The 26,402-nt window shown below is 41.6% G+C and overlaps 1 protein-coding gene across 1 annotated transcript in view; it reads right to left on the bottom strand.

Moving 5' to 3' along the window:
• Positions 1-15,072: 15,072 nt before the first annotated feature.
• The window catches only part of STON2 (stonin 2), a 113,346-nt gene continuing 102,016 nt past the window's right edge, over positions 15,073-26,402 (bottom strand). Inside the window, exons 6-8 of the mRNA XM_054567188.1 lie at positions 22,577-24,415; positions 17,004-17,206; positions 15,073-15,192 (exon numbers count right to left, since the gene is read on the bottom strand). Coding sequence (XP_054423163.1) covers positions 15,109-15,192; positions 17,004-17,206; positions 22,577-24,415 — 2,126 coding nt within the window. The 3' untranslated portion in view covers positions 15,073-15,108. The remainder of the gene's footprint in view (positions 15,193-17,003; positions 17,207-22,576; positions 24,416-26,402) is intronic.

Genomic DNA, 26,402 nt, shown 5'->3' with positions numbered 1-26,402 from the left:
CCCTGGCTGGTGTGGCTCAGTAGACTGAATGCTGGCCTGAGAACCAAAAGGTCAAATATTCAATTCCCAGTCAGGGCACATACATACTGGACTACCAGCCAGGTCACCATTTGGGGGCATGCGAAAGGCAACCTATCGATGTATCTCTCGCACATTGATGTTTCTTTCCCTATCTTTCTCCCTCCCCTCCCCTCTTTCTGAAAGTAAATAAAATCTTTTTTTTTTAAATGAAACTTGTATTCCTGTCTCTCCACTCACATTACCTGAAACAATCATTTATTGTGCTCAAGGTTATGAGAATCAGGAATTTGGACACAGGAGAGTAGGGATGGCTTGTCTCTCCTCCATGACATCTGGTGCCCAGACTGAAAGGCTCAAAGTCTGAGGGCTAGAATCATCTGAATCGTCATGCATGTATGCATCTCAGTTGCTTCCAGTTGTCACCAGAGACCTTAGCTGGGACAGTCAACTGGAACACCTACCTGTGGTCTCTCTATGCAGCCTGGGCTCCCTCACGACATGGTAGCCAGGGTCCAAAGGTGAATGAATTAAAAGAGAGTTAGGCAGAAATTGTATCCTTTTAAGACCTCCCCTTGGATGTCACATAGTATCACTTCCAGGGTCCTCTGTTGGTGGCAGCAGTCATTAGCCTACTGTTCACATCCCAGATTCAAGGAGTGGAGGAATAGAGTCCACCACATGATGGGCACTAGAAGAGCATCTGGGACTAGATGCATTGCTATTCATTGCATTTATTTAGGGAATAGTGTCTGCCATAGCCATTTTTATTATTTCTGTACTCTTATCAAGTAGATTCACCAGTTGTGTCTAAATCCACCATTTACACGAACATCTGCCCACTTTCCTGAGTGATGGTGTTCCCCCTACTTGGTCCGCACTGGCCCTCCTCCCCCTGCCCTGCTTGCTCTTGGAAGCAGTGTGCTTTCTTCCAGGAGCTCACTCAAAACGCATCCCTTCTCCAAATTTTTCTTCTGATTGTAATAGCTCACTTGACTTCCTGCCTGGATTTCTAAAATTTCCTGTGTCAGTACCACTTATTTAGCACTTGCTGAATATACCTTGCATTATTCATTATCTTCTTCTGTATAATTATTTAGGGCAAGAATTACAATATTTTAAAGTTTTAATATATTTAGTAGCTAAAACCAATTATTTGCTAATACTAAGAAGTCTCTGTTTATTATTTTTGTTGATGATGCTAGGAGCAGGAAGTGGACAAGAATATTCTCTGGTCTTATGGCAAATACAACTTTGTAAGTGCATGTGAAATATTTCTTGTTACAACTACATTGCTGCATAGCCTCCCAAAGCCATTCTTAGGGACATTTCTACATGTGCACGTTTAAAATATTCATATCACCTTTTCCTAAATTTCCAAGATTAAGGATGTGCTCATTTTCTGTAGGTCCTTCAACCACACCCTCTTCAATGGTTCTAATGTTCCATTTTTTGCTCCTTTTTTCCCCCTTCAAATCCTTTCACATCTTTCTTGTTTCTTGCCGGCTCACCTCCTTTCCTCCCTTTTACTGATACTGGGATTAGAAAGAAAAATTAAAACATTCAGTTACTGCTCTTGTATTTCCTTACATACGCATTTATGTTTTTGTGCATTCTAGGCTTCAAAAATCTCATGTCTACCTTTGAACAACATATCTCCACAAGCTCATAATCTGGGTACCAACTCTAGAACTGAAGTTGCACATTCTGTTATGTAGTTCTTACATTGCATGAAAGGACTGTCCTGAGGAGATGAGATCCAGCGTTCTATCTGCTCAGCAATATCCTCTGTGCTCTGATGCAGGGCTTTGTTACCCAGAAAGCTGGGTGCCCTTTTGTGATTCAAATATTATAAAAGAGTCAAAAGTGCTGCCCTGATGGTGCATTTGCTTTCAAAACCACCTTCTGAACTGAGTATTTCTGGAAGACTGGACCTGTCTCAGTTACCTCTGTATCCTTTGACCCTAATAGAACACAGAGTGGGTGCTTCAAAATGCTTCTTGAATGACTACTCTGTTGATTCACAACTATTCCTGAAGAAAACAGAAGTTGGACGACACGTTGTTAGTCATTGCAGTCACTGAGTCGACCCACTCACGACCTTCCTGTAGGTGGCAGAGCAGCACAGGTAAGAGCCTGAACGTTGGAGTTAACGTGTTCTGCCAGCGATCAGCTTTATAAATCTTGGACAATTCAAATGGCCTCCGTGCCTGGTTTTCTTACCTGTAAAATCAGGACAGTAATAATATGAAGGGAACCAAAGTTTTGCCCTGAAGCTGCCTTTTTGGGATATTGGTTGTACACTGTTTGGTAAGAAACAGGACTCAGAAGGAAATTCTGACCGCCGCTCCGCCGCCCCCGCCCGCCCCGCCCCGCCTTTTCCCTGCCCAAGCGATTTAGACAGGAAAACCTGCTTTACGAAGGAAATCTTAGGATGCTTGTCTTTGTTTAATGTAAGGATGGTAAATAGAGGGCTTCAGGCAGAGGCTTGTCAGCTAGACACCCCCAGCTCCCACTGTTTCTGAGTTGCCCAGCAAGAACTTGCCTGCCATGTGCGTCCCACTCTTCCTCAACTACCTGTAAACCACCTGTTCTCACTTCTGAACTCTAAGCCCCACCCCCTCTCCCTTCTCCTTCGACCAAAATGTCTTACTTACCCAGTGTTGCCTCACTGTCTTTGGAATTTCATGTTTATGTGAATTACTCATGTGCATGTATTGACAATTTGATTTTCTCCTGTTAATCTGTCTCTGTTAATTTGATTATTAGAAGAACTTAAACGTTAGGAGGAAAAGGGTTAATTTTTTTAGCCCCACAATATCTACCTGACAGAGTTGTTGTGAGAATTAAATGAATAATGCATATAAATCACTTAGCAAAGTGCTAGCCATTGATGTTACTGTTGGGTAATGCAGAGGGAAGCACACTGAGCTAGCAAAGGAATTTATAAAATAAGTGCTAAGCACCAGAAGTGTATTTGATAAGAGGTTTTATAGTGGGAAATATATATTTTGTGTCTTATGTTCAGTTAGTAGACATAAAATATGTTAAGAGGCGAGACTAGGCAGGAGGGTCAAAAAATTGCTATGAGGATGATATTTATTATTCAAACAGGCCAACTTTTGGAGGTACTATCTCCACATCTCTTGGGGCATATTAAAAACACTTCTAGTAAGAAACAAGTACTCAAAAATATTACTGCCAAGCCCTGGCCAGGTGGCTCAGTTGCTGGAACATTGTCCCATATATCAAAATGCTGCTGGTTCGATCCCCGATCAGGCCACATGCCTGAGTTGAGGGTTTGATTCCATATCAGGGAGTGAATGGGAAGCAACCAGTTGAAATTTCTTGCATTGATGTTCCTCACCCCACCCCACCCCTGCCTTCTCTCTCTAAAATAAATGAAAATATCCTAGGGCAAGGATTTTTTAAAAATTATTTTAACTTAAAAGATTTAATTCTTTTTAAATTAAAAAAATATATATTATTGACAAGATCAAGAGCATTTTGCATACAACCGCTACTGCTATATTTAGCTCTTTCTCCTCTGAGGTGGGATTCCACAGACAGGTCAGGGTTGGGAAGGCAAATTAACTTTGCCGTTATTGAAGCATGAAATGGTTTGTAGAGAGAATGTCTCAGAGCACAAAGAACTTAGCTCTGGGTTTTAGAGATAAGCAGCACATTGGCTTCAAAGTTCCAGCTCCCACTTGATCATGCTGTCTTGCCAAAGGAAACATTCCCCCCAAAAGAAGCATTGCCTACCCATCACTGAAATTTTTGTGGAAAAGGGTCACAGATGTTGAGTTGAAACCAGGTCTATGCATTCACTTAGAAGAGAGGGTTCACCTTTGTGAGATAGCATGATGTTTTGCTCTCACTTTTTCTTTGGTTATACAGTTTTACTTCCTTTATATGTTTTCTCGACAAATCACATAGACTTCCTTGTTAGCTTTTCCCCAACTGAACCTTAAACGGATGCCTTGAGTACTCTTTCAATTCAGAATTTAAAAATCTCAGGAGTATAAATTGGAGTTATAACCTTGTTATTTGATATTTTTGTAGCAAAATAAATAACAAGTTTGTTTGTTTATTTTTTAATTGGGCTTCTAATAGGCCACTTGCAGACCTGTAGCATAAATGCAACCAGCTGCAGTATTTCTAAATTGTTGATTGTTTCTTCCTAGCCCCACCATTTAGTCTGGTCACCAAGTGTTTGTATCCTGCTCCTTTGCACTGAGACTCTCTTTTTCACTGCAATTGTCATTCCCATATTAGACATCTATTAAGAGAATAAAAGAGGGTAGATTTTGTACTGTCTGCCAAGTCAGAATTAAATGTTCTCGAAGCATTCCAGGGAGCAATAACCTCTGAGTTGCAAAAAGGGAAAAAAAGTGGAAAGAAGGCTTTCCAGACTACAGAGTCTCAGAGGTAGAAGGGGAAATTGACATCAAGGGATTACAAAAAAGCTTTACTAAAATACAAAGTGAATTTCAGTCACATTCAATTGCATGTTGATTTGTGCTTGCTGATTCATATTGCTTTTGGTGCATTTTTGCCACATACTGAGAAAGCCAATTCTCTTAGTCACCTATTGCTTTTTACAAGGAAAAATCCAATAAACATAAAACATTAAAAGGCAGCTCACAAGTGTTAAAGGCAGCAGACAAGATATGCAACAGTGGTTTGTTCGGAGTCCAACATGGGAAGAAATAATTGGAAACTGCTCCATCTATGAGATATGTCCCTTTCTTGGCCCCTGTCCCCAGAACAGTCTTGGCTCGCAGGACTTTATGCCTGTTAGTGGAAAGAAGAGGAGGCAGGAGAAGGGAAAAAAGGAAGATGAAGATGAGAGAAGGAAAAAAAAGTCATAAGCCATGAGGTTTTCTCTTAGGTGGAGAATAGATTTTATCTACTGCCTTCTGTTGACCCAGACTGTGTTGGGAGAGGAAAAGTCCAGGTATTTTGACTTCAACTCCATCTTAAAATATTATCTATAACTTTTGAGACCTCTACAGAAAAACTGATTTTATGTAAGTTCTTTTTGGAGATCTAAGATAGACTTCTTTTTGGTTTGGAAAGTTAAGAGTCCCTGACAGGATGCGATGGAGTGGATCTAAAATTTGCTCTGCATAACAGAGTTGAGACCGGATAGTGAGATGCTAGGAAAATTCCTGGGCAAGTGGAATAAGGAAACTGAGAACAAGAAAATTAAACAAGGTCAAACAGTTTGAGCAACTTACATACAGTCAGCTGATGAGTCGCAAGAACTTATCTCCCCTAGCCAAGGACACTTGAGAGCAAATAGTTCATACCTCTCCTCCCTAACGAAAGAACACATAGCTTAAATATTCCTGGCCTGGGAAATAGAGAACAGAGACTCAAGAAATGTCATCTGTGCCAGCTAAACCCAAGGACGGATGAAGTCAGGGGAACAAATAACAAAAACCCCATTAAAAGCCAGACCCAAGATAAAAGCAAAACAGTGTAATAGACCAAAGAGTATCCTCCCCGCCCCCATGCACCTGGAAAGCTGATGACTATTCTACTGAAACCCTCCTCTGAGACCTCCCCTAAAATTCCCACATGCAAGAGAGATAAAAGCCTCAAGACAAAGGACCCAGCACACGCTCTCCCTCTGGGGGGCAGCCTACACCAGTTCCTTCTTCTCCCCCCACTTCTTTCTTTACAGCAGGCATCTCCTAAACTCTAAGGCAAAGGGCAGCCGGCAGCTTGTCCCAGGCAGATCCCCTGAACCCGTCCCTAAAGCCCCCCTTTTCTCTGACTTCCCAGTGAGCTCAGGCAGCCCAGCCTAGGCTCTCCTGTTGCTCCGTCTATGCTAAAATCTTCCTTGATTTACTGTCCCCAGCTTTAATAAATGTATCCTTAGCGTCACCTGGATTTGTGCTGTGAAATTTTTCCTTCGCGAAGTCAAGAGCCCACACACTGCTGCTGGCCCCAGGCAGACCCGCTCAAGGCCAGGCCCTGTCCGGTGACAGAGTGAGGTACAATGAAGACTCATGAATCTTCTATTCAGGTTATTGAATCTACCATTCCACTCAGTGGGTCTGTGAGGCAGATAAAGGATGCGGTCACGCCTGAAACAGTCAGTTCTTGTTGGTGAAACTCGGAGAATACTGCTGTGACTCATTTTAATGAGTTCCTTGCATTGACCATGAACTGGAACACATCACTCAGGTATCTAGGATTTTGAGTGATGACTCTGTCAGTGTCCTCAAAGAAGAGATTGGAAAATTGAGGATCACAGAACAACTTTTATTAAAGACTCATATGTTAGTGTACTTTACTTTATGGGCAATTTTAGAACTTAATCCTCATTTAACATGGAATTTTAAGAACAGTTTTCAGTTTTCTCTTGGCAGTCAGGGAGACAGTACTTTGGGGACCTGAGGACTTGCCTCCATTACTCAGGGTACAGCCAAGGGAGAATGATGCTTAATAAAGTTTCCCTCTGTGGAGGATGGGCAATGAACTTTAGGAGCCAGGATATCTGACACTCAGTTTTAAGTTTTGTGCTCTAAATACTCACCATTGATTGTTAACCCTCAGTAAACATTGGTTGTACCACCAGCCTTGAATTCTTAGTGCCTTGCAGAATGGAGAAATGAGGCTGTCTTCATTAAATAATACATATAAAATACACGGAATAAGTGGCTGAGAGGCTGCCCAAAGTAGAAGCACGGCATAAGTGTTAGTGCCTATTATTGTTTTAGGAAAACAAAGCTGCCCAGCATGGATGAATAAAGAGGAGTTAGTTGGAGGTAATCAAGGAGAAGCTGGGAGGAGCTTGGAATGACAATGAGGACATTTAAATTCTCATCCTCATCTCCCTTCCCCCAAGTCCTGAGAGCAAGCATGGCTTCCAACAGTTTCTTGAGTAAATTATTCCACTTGGCTATTAAAGGAAAGGAGGACCTTAGAAGGCTAACCACCTTATGACAATGTGGGACCTAGACAACTAGGTTTCAAAATTTTAAGAGAACTTTCGGCAGATAGGGATGGAAGAACCACAGGAAAGAGCAGAATATTCTTAAGAACCTCAACTTTAAAAAGTTTTATGCTCTTATTTGGCTATTAACCCTTTCATGTATCTGATAGCAGTTATGAACATCAGTTAATTTTATACTGACTAGGCTACAAAATTGTTCTGTTCAGGACAGTGTTCTCTCCATGGCAAGAGAGAAACTGAACTGGTCTGGATTCTCCCCTAGTAGGAGGTAATTGTACTTTGCAATAAGATGTATTTTATTCTTTTAAGGTATATCTTATTCTCATTGCAGAGAGAGGGGAAGGGGGAAGGAAGGAGAGAGATGCCTCTTGCTCATGTCCTGATTGGGGATCAAACATGCAATTTACATATGTGACCTGACTGGGAATCGAACCTGCAGCCTTTTTGTGTACAGAGCAATGCTCCAAGCAACTGAGTCACAGCTGGGCCAGGGCAAGATGGGTTGTATTTTGCATTAAGATATCCATGATCTATTTGAACTAAAAACACAAAGCTCTGTTTCTATTTTGCCTGCTTACAAAACCAATACCAAAAACCTTTAAATGACTTTCTTTGCCCTTCATCTTTCTCCTAATCCAGAATACAGAACACACTCTAGCCAGATTAGTTTTTCTGGAATAATGCTTTATTGGCAAGAACCTATAATGGTATCAGGGCATTTACTCCTCTCGGGCTAATCCAACACACTACTTTACACCTGCCTCTTCTCCCTCTTCTCAACTCTGGACTCTCTTCCTCTTGCCTTGGAGCTACATTTTACTCCCACCTTCAGGTTGCACCAAAAGCTGTCTCTCCTGTGGAAACTCCCCAAGTATTCTAGTCCATATTGATTCCTTTTCCATCTGAGTTTATGTTGACATGAGTCATTTGGAGTCACCAATTAATTGATCAGTTATTTACTGAGCACTGATAATATGCTGGCGACCTATTGCAAATGTTACTTATGTGCTCTCTTATAGTTCTCACTCATTCTACGTATATTTCCTTATCAACCAAGAAAACCTTAAGGACTGTATTATTTTGTTTTCTCATGGAGTTGGGCATGAAATAGGAATGCAATAAATATATCTTGAATTGACTAGATTATATACATGAAAAGTGTAACTAGAATAATTAAACAGGTCATGTGTTAACTTGTCGGCTTATGGTCACTGACCATATTATTAATTAGGTCAGGGCCCTTCTTTTTAATAAACATTTTTCATTACGCTTAACCTCATTAAATCTTGAACAGTAACAGATTTTGCTTAAAAAATTTTATTAATAGCTCATTTTCATAGTTCAAAAAAGAGTATTACAGATGGTAATCAGTGGAACAATTAAAAACAAAATCTCACCTCTAAAGAGTCAGCCAGTGTGTAGACTTTATTACATAGGCACATAAGTTTTTTTTAAAGTAAACCAGTTTTACATAAAATTAATCACCATAGTACAAAAGGTTTCATCGAATGGGGATGGATGATGAACGAAGGAAAGCACATGCCTTGGATCAGCTGAATTATTCACTGGATATTGTGTCCACCCATCTTAACACATTGAAATTCACTATGGATGTCACAAAACAGAAGGTGAGGAGGGGTGCTCTTTTATCACTCCCTGGACAAAACACTGTTTAATTTCTTGAACACAGTAAAATTTTCTCCAGGCTCTGTTGGCAGCTGAACACAAAGTCTAAGTGAATGTTGGCTTGGGGTCAGAGGAGTTCATAATCCCCTCTTTTGTCACCCCCACACTTTGAAACCCGTAAACACTTTGTCTAACAGGCTGCTGACAGGAGCTGCACATCTGCTTACCCAGAACCACGTAGGGTCGCTGATTTGAAATCCACTGTACTTAAGGCTTCAGTCTCAGTGTGGTTAGACGGTGTCCACCACTAGCATCGAGGGTTTGCTGTGAGGCAGAGGATGCTGGAATTTCTTCTCTGTCCAGGTCAAAAGGAGCCATTACATTTGACCCACTCGAAGTGTAAGAAACTAAAATCATACTAACACATATCACAAAAGAGATGCTATTTTGTACTGTGTACATGTTTGAAAATTTTTATAACTACATTTTTATGTTACTAAGAGACAGTATGAATGGGGAGGACTGGCCCTTCCTCTCATCTCATTTTGCCATAACTGCGGGACCATAGTCCCAGGATGTTGACTAAGTGACTTTTTTCCTCCCTCAGTTTCTGCAGTCTTTTTTATAAAAGGACATACTATATAAATTGTTGATCATCCTAACAGACCTCACTGCGTTGGAGGGTTAGACCTACTTCTACTTTAAGTGGTGCCCAAATCCAACATCCATTTTGGAGATCTCTGCTCTTCTTCACACTCACACTACTGTTGTGCTGGCTGATTCCAGGGGAACTTCCAGAGCAGTGTTCCCACTAATCTTCACCATCCTTTTGATCCTCCATATTTGTCTAGTTTTTGAAGGCAACGACAAAAATAGAGGATTGCAGGGTGTTCTGTGTTTCTGTTGTCTGAGCAGATAGTAAAGGATAGAGACATGAAAAGGAGAAAGATGGGCCAGCTGATTTTCCCAATCTTCAAATTTTAAATTTCTTGGTTCTTAAGACCATATGAAGAGCCCTGTTGACATGAAGTATCACTGACAATGGCACCAAAGGTATTGTGTAAAATAATCCATAAAACTGGGAAGAACCTGAGGGAACAACAGTCCAGCTTCCTCACTTTTTTAGCAGAGGTCACTGAAGCCCAGCTTGGACAATAGCAAGTCACTTACAGTGGCGATTGTCTCCATAACTATGTTCTTTAAAGATTCATAAAAATCCTAATTTTAATCCCACTAATGGGTTTACACCAATAATCCTAGGGAAGTTGGCTGCCAGCACAGCACCTTGACCAGAGTAGACACTTGATAAATATTTGTTGAGTTGAATTAATTCCATTGTTTACCTACCTCTGCCATGCAATGTTATTTTTCCTAGAGCTCCTACCTTTAAGGGATAGCCTCTAGTTCAGGTATTTTGAGGTTTGATGGCCAACGCTGTATTTGTCATCTTTCTATATTCTCAGTTCATCTTCAATATCAGTATCTTTTTATACTGAAACTCTACTTTTTTTTTAGTCTGTTCCTTTATAGCTTTTCATTACATACAGCTGTTCCCTGTCTCTCTTCAGGTAATCCTGAACCTATTACTACAGATAGTTTCTTTGCAGACCTGGAATTGCAAGTTCAGAGATATCTTTCTTTTCAATTCTCAAAACAAAAACAAAGGACAAGAATCACAATCAGATTTGCTAAGGCACACTAGAAGAAATGTAAAAATTCCATTTTCCTGCTTTAGTCAACACAAAGGAAAACATTACCAATACACACATTTATTTCTACATTTATGACTGCCTTAAACATCTTGTTCATTTTTAATTCCTTAAATACGTAAGTGTGAGTCAGAATATCCAAAGCAAGTTTCATTTCTAAAGAGCATAAGAAAGAAATGGTGAAGAAATGGTGGCGTGTAGGGAACTAGACCTCGGTGATGTTTAGGAAACACCTTCGGAACTTGGTGAGAAGGCCACAGCTGGGTTTACAGAGAGAGAGCTGTCATGGTTTGGATGGGACTTGGTAGTGAAATGTTAGAGAAGCTTCTTTTCCTAGAGGATATTTTTTGCGGATTTAATTTTTTGTCAGTTTTGTTTGAATTTCCTGTTAAACTGCATTCTTAACATGACCTAAACCCTAGATATGCTAGAACTAATTTACCATCATCGTTTGTAGAAGAGCTCAGTTACCTTCCACCTGGAAAGGATTTCTAAAAGCAGGCTGGATGGCAGGGCTTCCTACTCCAATCAATTTAATATTCAGATCATTCTGCTTTCCTACCACTAAACTTATGAGACTTAAAGCAGCTCTGAAATCATGATTTTGTTTCACGGGTTTCGGCCTTACTCTCTCAGACCTCTACCCTACTACGGCGACAAAAGAAATACACAGGAACCTTGGTCAGTGGTTGATGTTGAGGAAGACAGTCCGAGGGCACCAACACTGGCTGTGTTCTGTCTCTAATGTGCAAGGCCCCGGCTCAAAGATCTGTCTGACTTACAGGAACAAAACTGAATCAATCATCTTGACTACGGACTGCATCTGTTACTGTACCTTTGGGCACAACATTTTTTTCAGTAATGAATAAAGTACATTATAGTTTTAATTTAGCTACATATTAAGTGCTTAAGTGCCAACGGTCATCATTAGTTGACAGTACTGGCAGGAATAAAAGGGAAGAAAAATTATTTCAGACTTCCAGGAAATAAAGCATGCTTGCTTGCTTTAATATAAGTGTTTGATGGTAAGTAAGGGTTAAGTAGAGTCTTGGAGTAAGTATGCATTCAGCAAACATTTATGGACTACCTAATAAGTTCCTGTTATTTCATTAATATACGTTTGTCTTCTCAGCAAGGACTTGAAGTGGCTGAAACCTATTCCTTTCCAAGCTCTGTGCTAAGTGCTGGAAACAATGATTAAGATACATTCCTTGCCTTCATGGATCACATTTCTTGGGAATGTGAATTTCTAGGGAAATAAACTCCCACCCTCACCTACTCACTGAATTTGAATAGAAATTACTTTTATTTCAAATAAGATATATTTTACATTAAAAAATGGTCTCAAGGGTTATGAACCTGCCAATGATGTAGGAAAGCAGAGAGGGGGAAACAAAAACAAATAAACAAAGTATAACTCTCCAGATAATATTTACTATAAGTGAGAGGCAAAATGTTCATAAGGAGTAGCTAGTACTATGTTTACAAGAGTGGCACAGGGCTGTTACTGGCCCCCACAAAAGACCTCATGTCCTCTTCTTTGACATATCATAATGAGTACTTTTCTTATGCTCTTACTATAAAGTCACAAAGCAAACCACTAGACTGAAAAAAGAAAAAGCACAGCTCTTGATATGTGACACATAATTTACGTTCTAATAGTAATACTGTGTATTGATAAAATGAATTCACTTTTAACATTTTCACATTATTAACATAGAATTATTTGTGACCACACCCACAAAATCCAGGTACAGGTGACAAACTTAGAACCTGCACATCAAAAAGGTAACCTGCAACTGTGTTTTCTGTGTAGGCTGTCAGCAAAACACTAGGTCTGGAAATATATAGTATTATATTTCCCAAATCCCTAAATGCTACCCATAATCAGTTTCCCAAAACAATAAAGGGAAAACAAATTTGATGAAATCAAGGTGGTAAGTTTTTAAAAATTAATAATAATTTGTTTGCTGAAGGGAAAAATAGCAAACCAGAGATTTTCCCAGCACTTGGTTTAAAAAAAAAAAAAAGTCCAGCTGAAAGCATGAAGGCAATGACAATTAACCAAGTGAGGGCAAAAGGTCCAAAAGCCAATACACATGTGATGCTCACAGGTGAGGCAGAGATCTTGAGAGGGTGTATGGATGCGAACCTTGGGAAAGGAAGGTGCTGAAATGACCTTCACCTTGCCAGCTCCTCAGCTCATCTTGATGTTTCTATGAGGAATCTCATGTGCCTTTAGTACAAGAGGGGAAGGGAAATGCCTCGGGGCCCTCACAGGACAAAGCTCTCTGGGGGACCCCACTATATTTCAAAGAGCATGAAAAACCATGCATTGAAGTAAAAACAGCTAGGCTTAGAGAATCCTATTACTACTGAGAGAAAATCTATATGTAGAAGGGACCTTGGTGGTCACCCAGCTCAAATCCGATACAAGAGTCCCTCTCATAGCATCTGGAATAGATCGTTATTTTAACCTTTGTTAGGACATTTGCAGCAACAGAAAACTTTGCTACCTGAGTCCATTCCTTTTTAAAACAACTCTTATTCCAAAATTCTTTTTTATATTGAAGCAAACATCTGTCATGTATAAAGTTCTCCTTTGTTCCTATTTTTGCCTTTAGAAGCTACACAGAGTAAGTCTAAGTCCTCTCCCTTTTTCTACCTCAGCAGAAATCTCAATGCAGATATTACATCATTTCCTCCTTTTCTGTGTTCCTTTCCTGCTACACCTTCTGTTCTTCAGGGGATCTATTTCCCTGTTTCTTATATAATCTGACCCTCTGCAACCCTGGTCACCTGCCTCTGGATGCAATCAGTTTATTAATGTCTCTCTTAAAATACGGTACCCAGAACTGAACCCAAACCTCCATCCAGATGTGGACTTACCAATGCAGCTCCTTGGTCTTCTACTAACACAGGTTGACTGAAATAACTTTGTGAACAGTCACAATATACTCCTGATTCAAAATTGAATTATTCCCATAAGAAAACATTTCTACATGCACTGCTATGAAACCAGGACTTTCCAATACCCTTCCCATCAACACACATGCACACACAAACACATACACCCACATATACCACGCTGTACGTAGAGGATTGCATTTACGAAAACTCAAAATATAGTTTCTCATTAATGCCTATTCAATTTCTCATTAATGCCTATTCAATTTCATATTTTTCGTTTCAGTCTTACGCTCAGGTATTTCAAAAAGTGGTTTTTTTTTTAAATACCTGAGCATAAGACTGAAAAAAATAATGGTTTTTATATGCTAGTGTCAGTACATAGTTAGAATTCAATGGATATTCGTTGAATAAACTAATCCTGAATCTGCTGGTCAACAGACTAGACGTATGTCTATTTCAGTGTCCTCTACAAACCTGATAAGTGCACTCTCTGTCCGCCATTCTACTTTTCATGGAGATGCAGAAAGGCAGATAGAGGCTGCCTTTAAGTTGTTGAGCAGGTATCCCTTTTGGGATGGTTGATGTAGTTTCTTATATGGCAACAAAATACCAATGTACAAATAAGAAGCAGAGGTACAGAATGTGAGTGAGAATGAGTGAAGGTAAAGAAAATTGAGTGTCCCAGACTCTTAGAATCAGGATTTAATGTTCCCAACATTAAAAAAGAAAAAACATTACGGCTTTCCCACCATCTGTACCCCAGAATCTTCTGCTTTTTAGATCTATTACAATATTGTGATTATCCAACTCTGAATTTCTGGGAAAAGCTCATACAAGCTTAGTTTTGAAATAACTTTTAAACAATCTTTTCAGCATACATTTCCTGTACAGTCTGACTTACAGAGACATGCACTATTGGCCATGAAGTATAAAAAGAGCTCCCAAATGACCATGACAAATGCCTGAGGTATTAAACATATATACACGTATATATGTATGTCTGTGTGCACACGCGTGCACGTGTGTGTGTATCCACTTGTTTCAGGAATCTGAAATGGTCTATATTTTTCAGTGTGGATTTGGGAATTCACTGAGATTGAAGCTGTCTCCTGAACTGAATGTAATTTTACAATTAATGTCTCCTTTCCCGGAATGAAGAAACATAAGCTCAATTTTGCTTCCCCTTTGCAGAGTGTGGGGCTAATCACAGAATAAAAAAGTATCTTCTTATGTCCTTTTTTCCACTGTCTATTGTGACTCAGGGTGGTGAACCTTGTGACTGGAACCTTAGATGGAAAAATTGTTTCAATCAAAACAGTCTGGAACCAGGAGGGAAACGTTTCAAAAACTTCTACTGCATAGTGTCAATATTTAAAGAATGGAGACACCTATGAAAGGACTAAGAAACGTAAAGTAGAAATTTGTTTTGTACCTTTGCTGAACCATTTCTAGAGGGAGTGACAGAGATGGGTGCTTAATTAACTTCTCAAGATTTATATTTTCCAGAAATCCAGGTAAGTGACAGAAGAACATCAGAAGGAAATCATGCCAGCACCGATGTGGGAGATTCTTTTCCTGACTCTCACAGTCTCAACAAACCACACCCAAGCGCTGTGAGAGAAGCAGAGCGGAGAGGAGGAGGCTTAATTAATAAGCTCCACGAGTCAGGGGAACCAGGTGCGGCAGGTGCTCTCAGGGCCTCTCCAAAGCAACCACCTCGGGGTTTCCTGTTACGGTACAGGCAGCTACACACAGGAAGGTCCGGTACGCTGTTTCCAACATGACGGAGCCGTGGTAAGGACTGACTTGAACTTGAGCTATTCAGGATGATATCCTATTGTGACTCTAGATCCAGGGCCCTTCAGCAGGGCTTCATCACTGGACCCCACACTCCTTGGGATTTTCCATTTCATCTCCTTCAAAGTCTGGCTTCAAACTCTTTTTTTGCTCCATCTCCACCTGCCAAAGAACAGAAGTTGGAGAGAAATATCAGAAAGAAGAGGAAAAACTACCCCAAGAAATACGTAAACTAAAAGAGAATTCCTTGCTAAGTTTAGGTTCTTTGAGATTTCCTTGTAATTCTGTGATGTTTTGGGTGTCAGCCATACTGGAGCTACTGGCTCTGTGTTTATTATGGTTCTCTCTTTGTACTTACTCTGCACTTGGTCTGGAATTCCGTCTCCCTCACGGTCCACCTGGAAAATTCCTGTTCTTTGCCTTCCACAGTCGCTCAAAGATCCTCTCTTCCGTGAAGGTGTTCTGGACTCTTTAGGTAGAGTTAGGCGCTCCCCTGTGCATATTCCCACTGTACCTTGTAGTACAATACACTCGCCCAGTCCTGCTATACCTACCACAGGCTCCGTAGGACAGGGGCTGGCCCTATTCACTGCTGTATCCCAGTAACGTGGACACACAGCAGGCAATCACACAGTCAATAAGTGAATGAATTCCTTTGCAAGTGGCTGCTTACACTCTCCATTACTTTATCTCTTTAAAAAGTTTCCAAGCAAAGCATTGTAGTGTTTATAGTCCTACTCATTGTCTGCAAAATACTGTAGCTGTAATGATCAAGGAATTAGAAATTAATCTTGCTTTGAAAGTGACACATTTCAATGGCAGCCTTTTATAGGTCAGGCAAGGAATCCTTCAAGCTAGGGAGATTCATAAGTAAAGTTGCTTCCCTCAACACCAGTTTGGATATTTATGATGAGGGGAAAAATTCAGGACAGAACAGTGGACTAGGGCAGTGATTTTCAATGGATGTGCCACAAGAATTTTTAAAACATGCAATACCTGACTACTTAGTCAGGGGTGCTGACCTCTTTTCCCTTCGATTATCAAATTAAAAAAAAATGACAATAGCCAACACATCAAGAGCCGTCCAGTGTGAATGAATCAAAATTATACCACTTTTTTTGCCCAATCAGCAAAAACTAGAATATATTTTTTGGTGTGCCACAGAATTTTAGTAATTATGTCTACCAGGAGATGAAAAAAAGCTGAATTGGCTGGACTTTTTTGGCCACAAGAGGGAGTATTTGTTCTTTTTGGTAGATCACACAACTAAGGAAGCAATTAAAAAACAATAAATCACCATATAAATCTAAGGATACTATTATGAATAGAAAATTATTAAACTGCTTTATAAAATCCTTCTTCAATAACTTTCCATTTTCCATCATTAATGCCTGCTTCCTGAATCTCTCACTCCTCAGAACACAGTCACCATTCAGGTCAGAGCAGTCCAACTTGGTTCCCTCCTTCCACAGCCCTGATCCGGTTACGATTCTGGAAGCTGGTTCAGCTTTTGAGATTTGTCCTGTTACAGCCCAGTGACCAGGTCGGCTATGTCCTAACTTTACCTGGACCCACTTCCTCAACTCCTATAGCAGAAATCTACACTTTGGGTTAGCACTTCTTGACAGTCCCTTCAACTTCCAAGTTCACTGCTCTGCAACATGAATCATATTATGGATGAGTAATAAGAAGCCTTTTACCCCATTCTTCTTTTGTATGTTGTTGTTTATGATGACCGAAAGACATTATATTCTGCTCTCTCATCAGCTTCTTTATTTTTTTCCAACCTTTCCCTTGCCCGCTAAAATCACAGCAGACTCATCCACAGCTGTGTACCGTGGTGAACCACCTCCAAGGCAGTAAGAGAACACTTTGCGCCCAGAGCAGGCACTAAGAAAATGAAGGAGACGGGGGCGGGAATGGGGGTGAACAAACAGACTTGGGAACCTTAGCCAGGTGCCTCCCCAGGCTACCTTGTAGCTGTAGTGTGCGGAATAATTGACCCACTTCCTGACGTCCGTCTTGTCTTCCACAGAGATGGATCTTACAGCAGCTTTGGAGGCAGAAGTTGTGGGCATGCTGAACTCGACATTCACATGATTGGCAAATCTGGAAGGCACTTCCCGGTCAGAGCCAAGTTCAAGGTGGCAGAAGAAACAGTGTGGGTGACCGGAAGCTATGAAACAAAGAGAGAGAATGTACTGATCAGGTTCTTTGGGAAGAAAGCGCAAGGAGAGCCGCCTCAGAAACAAAGGAGGCCCGGAAGTCTCTCAGAGAGACCGCGCTGAGCAGAGGATCTGGCCCTGCAGAAATTGTACCGCATGTGTTTCCGACCTTTTGACACAACACTATCTAATTACAGTAGCCTGGTATCCTAGCAATAGAACCATGGCCTGAGAGCCAGAGGTCACCCTGCCTGCTCAGCTCAGGGCGATATGTGAACACAGAACAAATATTCAGACATGGAGGCTATAGACTGGCAGAAAGGAATGAAAGGGTTCAGCATTTAGCACCTAATAAAACATCAGTGACAGCTACTTGGAGCACAATCACCGATTGCCTTTGAAAGATAAATGAATTTTCTTAATAGCGTTTCCTATTTTTTAAAAAATGGTTTTGCCATGTTTTTTGGGGGGGGTGGCATATGTAAATGATGAAGGCCTTATAAGCACACTTACATCAGGGAAGCATAGTGTACCCCGGAGAGCACACAGACTGAGTCCGGATCCCCATGTTTGACTTCCGGCTCTCCTGCAAAGTGGCAGAGATCCCGCACCCAAGTCCCGAATTCTCTCTAGGCCTCAACTCCTCATCTAGGAAAGGGTGGGCTGGACCACGTCAGGCGTGGTCCTTTCCTGTTCTTTAATTTTATAAATCTACAGCTCGTTCCACTGCACTTGAATGGCACACTTAAGGTCTGATATTCATTTGAGAATTATTACTAGGTATTTGAGGGGAAAGAGTTAGAGCTTATTTCTGTGACTCACTCTTGAAGCTCTGTCGTCATCGTAATTCATCAGATGTCACATAGTAGGATGCATTTTTTGAGCACCCTGGGCCAGGTTCTGCGCTAAATGCTTTGCGCAGATTCTCTCGCAGCCTCTTCGTAACAGTCCCTGGAGGTCACAATATTATTCTACTAGAAAGTACCAGAGCTAAGAACTGAACCCTGTATCTGACTCCACATGGTTTTCACCACTTTTCTGAGTCATAACCTCCTGGTTCCCAAACCTCAAGAGCAGGTTTGCAGGGTGACCAGGTCTGAAGGGGAAGTCAGCCACAAGAGACCCCGTATAGCAACTCGCTGTGGGTAAACAACCGTACAGGGCTTTGATTTCATGACATAACTGAAACAGCCCTTAGTTGTCCGGGTTTTCCCAAACAAACAATTCCAATTTGTTTTATTGGTCTGGGCAGGACTTTTTAATCTCAGAGAGTGAGGCTATACACACCCTCTCTCCAAGGAAAACATTACAGAGTGAAGTACTTGTTTTGCTGTGTTTCACAAATGTGAGCTATTTCAGTGGTTATTTCTGAAGAGTAAAACTTTAGGTAATTAATAGATAAGTTTGCACTGGTTTTAGGAAAGGAATTTAAGATACATGTAATAGTAAAAACTATAATATTTACAAATGAATCCGTTCAATTTAAAAAAAAATTGTGTACCACAGATGTAATTATATAGCTATCATATATTAAGCATTTATTACAGGCCAGGGACTGTGCTAAACACTTAAAAGCATTATCTAATTTCATTCTTAATGAGTTAGGTATTACTAACCCTATTTTATAGATGAGGAAAATGAGGTTTCTTTGAGAGGTTTAAGTAATTGTCTGAGGCCACAGAGCCATTAAATTGCAGCACTGGAAATAAAATTCAGATCTGACTGACTCCAAATTATGTCCTAAACTTCTCTCAATGTACTGCTATATATTTAAATCACTACAAAGTATAGAGAGGAGTTTCTTAATTTAATTAAATAACAACTTGAAGAACAGTTTTATCTAATGACCCTTATTTACACATTTGAAATATTGAGAAATCATTATTTTCCACAAAACTGACCCTCTTCTATCAGCCCACCAAAGGGTAGTGACAGCAGACTCTTGGAAAGCAACATTCTTTCTTGATTCCCAGCATCAACTAATGGATGTGCAGGGTGGCGGACAGATAGGAAGTGCAATTTTGAAAGCCAGTAGGGTTTAATTTATAGTAATGCGCTAATGAGCCCATGCATTATGTCATATTCCTTGATGAATCTGAGAAAGTTTAACATTAAAATTCAGATTCCTATTTTCCATAAAAGGGGGGATCATATTGGGATTGCTTTGTTTTCACCTGATCTGATGAGAACTGGATTTCCAGCAAAGCAAGCTACCTCTGCGGGACAGAATGCTTTGTTTCCTGACGGAGGACCTGGGAAAGCGAGAGGACTGGTGCTTTGTTCGGATGCCTTCCAGGATGAAGAAAAACTCTTGGGATTAGGGTGGGAGGGGGCCTGGCAAAGCGCAGAGAGGTGGGGACTGTACAGGGCGGGGCGGGCCCTGCTGGCGGAGCCCTGTTGGGGTGCGAGGGCAGCTTGTTAGTCGTGATGGCTGGGATTGGGGCACGGCTGCTGTGGCTGCAGGCTTGGGGTGCCAGCAGAGCCAGGGCGTGGACCTGCTGGACATGCTGCCTGTGGCCTGACTGCTCTGTGCTCTGGGGGTTAGGGATGCAGGGCCACGGCAGGTGGGCACAGGCATGCAGAGATTCAGGCCTCCTTCGCTGTCAATGGAGGTGTGAGGCTATGAGAAATAATCTAAGAAAGGCACCTTCCCAAGGCTGTCAGAAGAGCTCAGAAAAAAAGTTGGCGGCGGGAGGTGGGGGGGACAATTACTAATAGATCATCATCAATTCTCTGGTTTCTTGGCAGGGGACAGGGAGGCCTCGGCCTGGGCACAGTGAGTACCAGGAACAGTAAGAACATGCAGGCTCACTGGAGTTCTGATCCTATACATCTCAAGTTTCCAGAAAAGGGTATTATCAATTTCCTAAACTGATACAGAAAAATACCATTGGCCGGAAGTTCTGTAAGTAGCCCTTTGGGGAGGTTTCACTTCTAAATCTATCTAACCATGACAGCAGAAGCAGTAATTGGGGTGGGAGGGGGCAAGAAATGTAAGTGAGACACAGTCCCAGATATCCCTGTGCTTTCCTGTATTTCAAAAACTGTTCACAAATAAGGTCTCAGTCATCTGGAAATACATATGTAATATATGAGCTGCATTTACTTGGCCTTGAGCCTACTGAACACCACCCCACTGGGAAGCATTAGGGAAGTGTTTGCTGAAGACCTCCTTTTCCCCTGTCCTGCGTTCATTCTTCTTTCTTCTGATAACAATCTCCCTACCCCACCCCCGTTTTGGGAAATAATCTCCCCCAGCACTGTTATGTCATCTCAGTGACAGTACAAATGCACTGTCCTCCTTGACTCTAGAGCCAAGTGGCATAAGAACAGAAAGTGGCTTGGGATTTGTCCCTATGGCTACAGCCTGAGGAGACACCCATAGTTCCTTCTACCAAGAGCAACCCTTCCTTCAGTTCTCTGAGCTACCCACACGCCTCCCACAACACGTTTTCCCTTGAAGTAGCCAGTCAGTCTTTGCTGCTTCTAACAAAAAACCTCTCAGGTAGTACTTTGAAATATTTGAGAGAAAGAAGTTGGAAACAAATGAAATATGCATGTATACACTGCGAAACTGCAAATATCTGTTCCCATAGTGGAAATTATTTCAAGTTCGTGTCTATTTGGTGGTCTCTACGAAGAAGCAGCTGTAGTATTGCAAAAAGACCCCTGGAGGTGGCTTTGTGACTTCAGATGAGTCATGTCACCTCCTGGCCCTTAATTTTCTCATATGGAGAATGGAGAGGTTTGGGTAAGCTGTGTCCTTCTTTTTTCACTTTGAAAAACCCAATAGTTCCAACTTAAAATTATCTGAATTCATCCCTAGTACATTTAAGAACTACAAATTCTAATAAACCTAAACATAAACCTGAAGGCCTGTTTTTCCCATGTCAGTGTCTAGCAGGTTAAACAGTAATTTTCTCCCTGTCTCTTTGGTCTCTCCCCAAGACCTCTGTGCCAAAGAATTCAGGGTTTCTCCTTTCCTCCGTCAATTCAGATGGGCCCTGTGGCTGAGGTAGAAATCACAGTGCAGCTACCAAGAGAATACAGTGATCTTTCAGGGGAAATGAATTTGCACGCAGAGAGAGAAAGGCTTTGTTTTAAAAATTCTGTCAGTTTAGAATGAGAGGGTGGCAAATCCATCCCCAGACATAGAGGTCCAATTGTCTCTTCAGTTTGCTCTGCCATGCCCCGTGTCTGACACAGGGTGCCCTGGTGTGTGACCACGGCCTGGAACGCCTAGGGAGTGGACCAGGTCCTGTTGCCTCTCGCCATCACATCAGAGTATATGCAGAGCGGGACAACGCAGCCTCTCCACCAGAACAGGAAATGAAAACTTTGAACACATGGTCAGGGTTTAATGGTGAGAATGCAAAGAAGAGAATCTGCCCAAGAGAAAAAAGACATGCCAATCGAGAGCTTTCCCAAAACTTCTTATTGCTTGTCTAGGATATTCACTTTTGTTAACTGACGAGCAAAGTTGATTATAAACAAGAAGAGCAGTGGTTTAAAAGGGCACCAGACCATGGGCCGCCCGCTGCTGAGGTCCCCCAGACGTACTCTCATAAACAAGGCTATCAGAGCTGGTTTCATTGCTCCCTCGTTTTCTCGTTTCATTAAATCTCTCTGAAACCACGAGGGACAGCCACGGCCTTCTGGGCTCACGCAATCACAAAACCACCCCTGATTGCTGGGAGCTGGCCAGCTAGGGCTGGTGGCCTTTATTCTTCTGTTTAAATCAAACATTCCTTCCTTTACTTTATGTTGAATAGAATTTGACCTTTATGGATCTGCTTATCCTGGCTGGACCCTCAGTCTGGTCAGAGGCCATTTCTCCTCTTCTCTATTTCCAAATCCCAACTCTGAGCTCGAGATCTTTTGACTGACAGGCCTTTTCAGGGAGTGGCTGGAATTATAAACATACTCCTCACCTGTAACTGTACATATGATTAGCCATCATAAACCAGCCTTTTTACCTACACCAGGGCTTAGTTAAAAAGACCTCTTCAGAACCCAGGAGCCTTCTAGGATCTGGAAATGGATAGCTTCTAGCACCATAAGTAATACTTTAATGAATCAGAAAGGAATATACATTCATAAGCTGTCCTGGCAAGCTGCTTAGCAGCTCAGCTGAGAATAATGCATAGTTTTATGGAAGATGTGTGATAATTAAAGAGGTGAAAAGATAGAGTAAACTGGGTCATCTGTGTTTGTTACTTACTTTGCTCAAATATTTTTGCTTTTCTTGTCCCATTCCCCTTCAATCGTCATTCCCCTCGCACAGCAAAACTCAGCACTTCATAGGGAACTAGGATGTGGAACTTGGATCCCACTCGTTGGCAGCCATGCGGTGGTTTTCATAAATGACGACCACTACCTACCTGAGTTTTTGTCGGGCAGTCGGTTTATCCTCCACACAATGGAGTTGAAGGCATGTTCATACTTGGCAGTTCCCAGAGTTACTCTCATGACAGGCTCAGAGCCACATGCACTAGTTGAGCCAAAACTGGCCCCCCGGTTCACTTTGGCTTTCAAAGACTTTTCCCCCAGGACACTTTCCCTGCGGAAGTTTTTCACCCACTCACTGGGCACAGGGTAACGGACCATCACATTCTCACAGGGAACCTGTGTGAGAGGGTCACAGTTCGAGGAGAAGCCGGTGGACATCATTAGCCAGCTCTGCACCTCCACCTCGGCCCCGTTGATGCTTGCTGCCGTCCGCAGCGTGAAAGGCAAGGTCTTCTCAGCAAATACCGTCCTGAACCGCATTAGCTCAAAGCGGCATGCATCCAAAGGGTTGAACAGAATTACCCGTGAGTTGTTGAATACGTCCTCATCCACACACCCATGAAAATGGCACTTGTGGAGCTTGATCCACTTGGTGGTGGTGGTCGGCATGATGTCTTGCCGGGAAACTATTTCATTCCCTTTGATGAGGACATCATTGAGTCCCAAGCGACACTCTGCAAGCCCAGAGAGGAAACTAAGAATATGGATCCGTGTCAAGACATGGTGCTGGAGAATCTGGTTTTCTCCTTTGCTCACCAGGCCAGAGAATTCATCTCTGACATCCACTGTAATCTCCTCTTCAAGGTAGTTCAAGCCAACTGTGCTCAAGTCCATTGACATCACAGGCAGATCCATGAGACGGTCCTGAACGGCACGGATGAAGCTCAGGAAGTCATCGTAATTAGTGGTGCCCAGCTTAATCACTTGCTCCCTCTCCGCTGTGTGGGCAACGGCAGGTTTGGGCTGGTATTTCTTCTTCTCCTTGTAGGTGACACGGTCTATCCGCAAGCTGTGGATCCTGCCATTCTCGTCGTAGTTTTGGAGTCGAGGTTCTGAAATCTCATGGCAGCTCTCCAGCCTGAACTCACGGAATGGTTTCTCCAGGCCCTGCTCATAATACAGCTGCAGGTAACCACTCTCTGTCAGTTTAATGTAGATGGGTCCCCAGTGCCTGGAGGACATGATATTTTTCTTCTCAGGGATCCTTAACATCATTGGCCAGCCATCCCTGAGTGGGGGCAGTGCTGAACCAGGCGGGTAGTCATCTAGTTCAAGCCAGGCTACGGGGTCATCATCAGGCAGTGTCGCACTGCCTAAGTGATCAGGGTCATCGATTTGGAGTTGTTTGAGTTTTTCAACAGCATCAGAGTGTGACTGGTGTTTGCTTGAGTCATCAAAACTGATGGCATCCTGGTAGACGACAATGAGAGAATCTCTTTGGCTTTTGCCTGTAGTACTAGAAGTGGAATTCTTTTGGGAGCGCCTCTCTTGCTCCTCAAAGAAAGCGCTGAAAGGGTTGATAGGGGAAGGCTGTACATCCTGGAGAGTCTCATTCAGGAAAGGGTTGGTTGCCCTCCAAGGTGGAGTCTCAGCTATGGAAGGAGGGTGGTTTAAGGAGGAAACGTCCAGCTTCTGAACCTTGGAGAGGTTCATCAAAGTGCTCTTGGGACGTTCCCTCTTCTTAAATGAACCAGTTGAGTTATAAGGTACATCTGGGACCACAGATGCAATAGGTGGTGTGTTTGACTTCAAAGGAGAGGTGATGGGTGGCAAAGAGCAGCTGACTTCATTGTCATCAAAAGTGACCCAGCTGGGAAAACGAGCAGAGGTCACTGGAGTGGCGGGGCGTCCGTTCATGACCGGACTGCTGGCCTGCCAGCTGATGGCCTCCATGTCTACCTCTTCGTCTTCCTGGAGTGAAGAAGAATTGTCTAAAAGGAAAAAGAAAACACTTGAGGGCTGTGTTCAGGGCCCCTAGAATTATGGGAAACTGAGGTATGGGAAAGAGGAATGACTAGAATTTTTTCTGGAATCCAATAAATTTCAAAGCAGATCATTACCTCTCTGAAGTTCTTTGTCTGGGCACAGATCTCACAGTTTTGGAATAAGCACACAAGCGGGGCCATACATCCAATAGAGAAGGAATTACAAGTGAGTTTGTTGATACGGAAGCATTAGTAGGACCAAGGTCCCTTGCAACTTAGCTCTTATACATTCTCCCTTTTATATAAGTTTCTAGAATAGACATTTTCTTTACTCTGCTCTCAAGTATGTATTCTTAATTACTAAACATTGAAAACCACCTCCATATAAAGTGATATAAAGGTGATCTCATTGAATAAAACAAATTATCTGGTCTAAGTGACAATATGATTGCAAATAATATAATTGGAGGGATTTTTGCCCAAATTTGATCAATAAATATGAAAGACAAAATGTTAATATTAAAGATAAAATGATAATATGAAAAAAAGTTTACACAAGTGAATAAGAAAAATAGAAAAACTCCAACAGAAATATAAGCAAAGGGCATACAACAGACAACTTAGGAAAAAGAAACAAAAAATGTCTAATAAGCATGTAAAAAATTTCCAATGTCACTAGTAATAAGAAAAATGCAAATTAAGAAAACCAGTGAAGATTTAAAGTTTTTCTTATTCAATGAAGGTAAAGCTGCTATGAAATGAACAGTAAAGAGACCTTTAATGAGACTGCAAGATGCTACAAACCGTCCGAAAGTGGTTTGGCAATTTGTCAGAAGGTTCTTACAAATGTTCATAAACAATGACTTAAGGAAACAAATCTAAATTGTGAACCATGTTTTGGGTGAATGCTAAGAAATTGAGGCACACAATGGAATAATACCTAGTCGTGAAAATGTTTACAAGTATGCAGTAACAAGAGAAAACACTCATGATATAATCTCTTCTTTTTTCTCTAAAATACTTTTCTATCTAAGCATTTATTTTAAGGGGATAAAAAGGGTTTCACAACTAAAACTACACCCATGCAGTGCATTCAAGGAAGGAGAAAGAGGGCTTGAGTTTCCATGCAGGAAGGACCCAAACCTTTTCAACAGCATAAAGACAATGTGTCTGCTGTGGGAAAGGCGGGGAAAAAAAAGGCCTTTTGCAAGGAGGAGTGGATTTGGCTGAAGGAATAACACAGAAAACAAATCTGCGCCTGGCATATAGTAGCTACTCAGTTAAGGTTTGTTGATTGAATGAGTGAGAACAGAAACTTTGCTTTGGAGCAGTTCTATTCTTTGTCTCTAGAGGAGTGTGTATGGGGACCCCTGCCACTCTTCCACCCACTGTTGCCACTGCCGGGAACTGGGAGTCAAAGAGAAATGGATATTCAAATGTTTGAGTCAAACGGTTGAGTTTTCTACCGGCCTTGCTAAACCTTCATGAATGTTATAGCCAACCATAACAGATCAGCCATGTTGCCCATAATTGCAAATGTAATTACAAATGGATGGAAAGGCTGGCTTGTCATCGATCTTTCCAAATATATTTATTCAAACAAATCACAATTCCCTCTACTGAAAACATCAGTTTGAAAATGTACGCTAAATACATGAGCGTGCATATGCATACATATCCACGCTCACCTCATAAATACAAAGAGCAGAAAGTATTTTCTAGATGTACAGTACCACAAGAGAATTCCAAAGTATTTTAAAACTAAAGATGACACTACTCCTCAAATTAATCATTAATCACTTTTGCAGATGCTTCTGTGACTTACTTTCCAGAAAATAAAGGGGAAAGGGTTTTAGAATTTATATTTTATTTATTAGTACTACTATTATTTGCATTATTGTAATGAAGGCCAAAGGGAACAATGTGGCCCTGAGTAAAACAGAATCACTTCCTTAGAGCTGTAACTGATCCTCCCTAGAGAACTGGGGAAGGA

This window comes from Pteronotus mesoamericanus, unplaced genomic scaffold (assembly GCF_021234165.1).
Source record: "Pteronotus mesoamericanus isolate MK-2021 breed Mesoamerican mustached bat unplaced genomic scaffold, CSHL_Meso_final contig_182, whole genome shotgun sequence".
NCBI classification, from domain to species: domain Eukaryota; kingdom Metazoa; phylum Chordata; class Mammalia; order Chiroptera; family Mormoopidae; genus Pteronotus; species Pteronotus mesoamericanus.
Note: the sequence above shows the minus strand (reverse complement) of the source record. Positions and strands in the feature narration are given on the sequence as shown.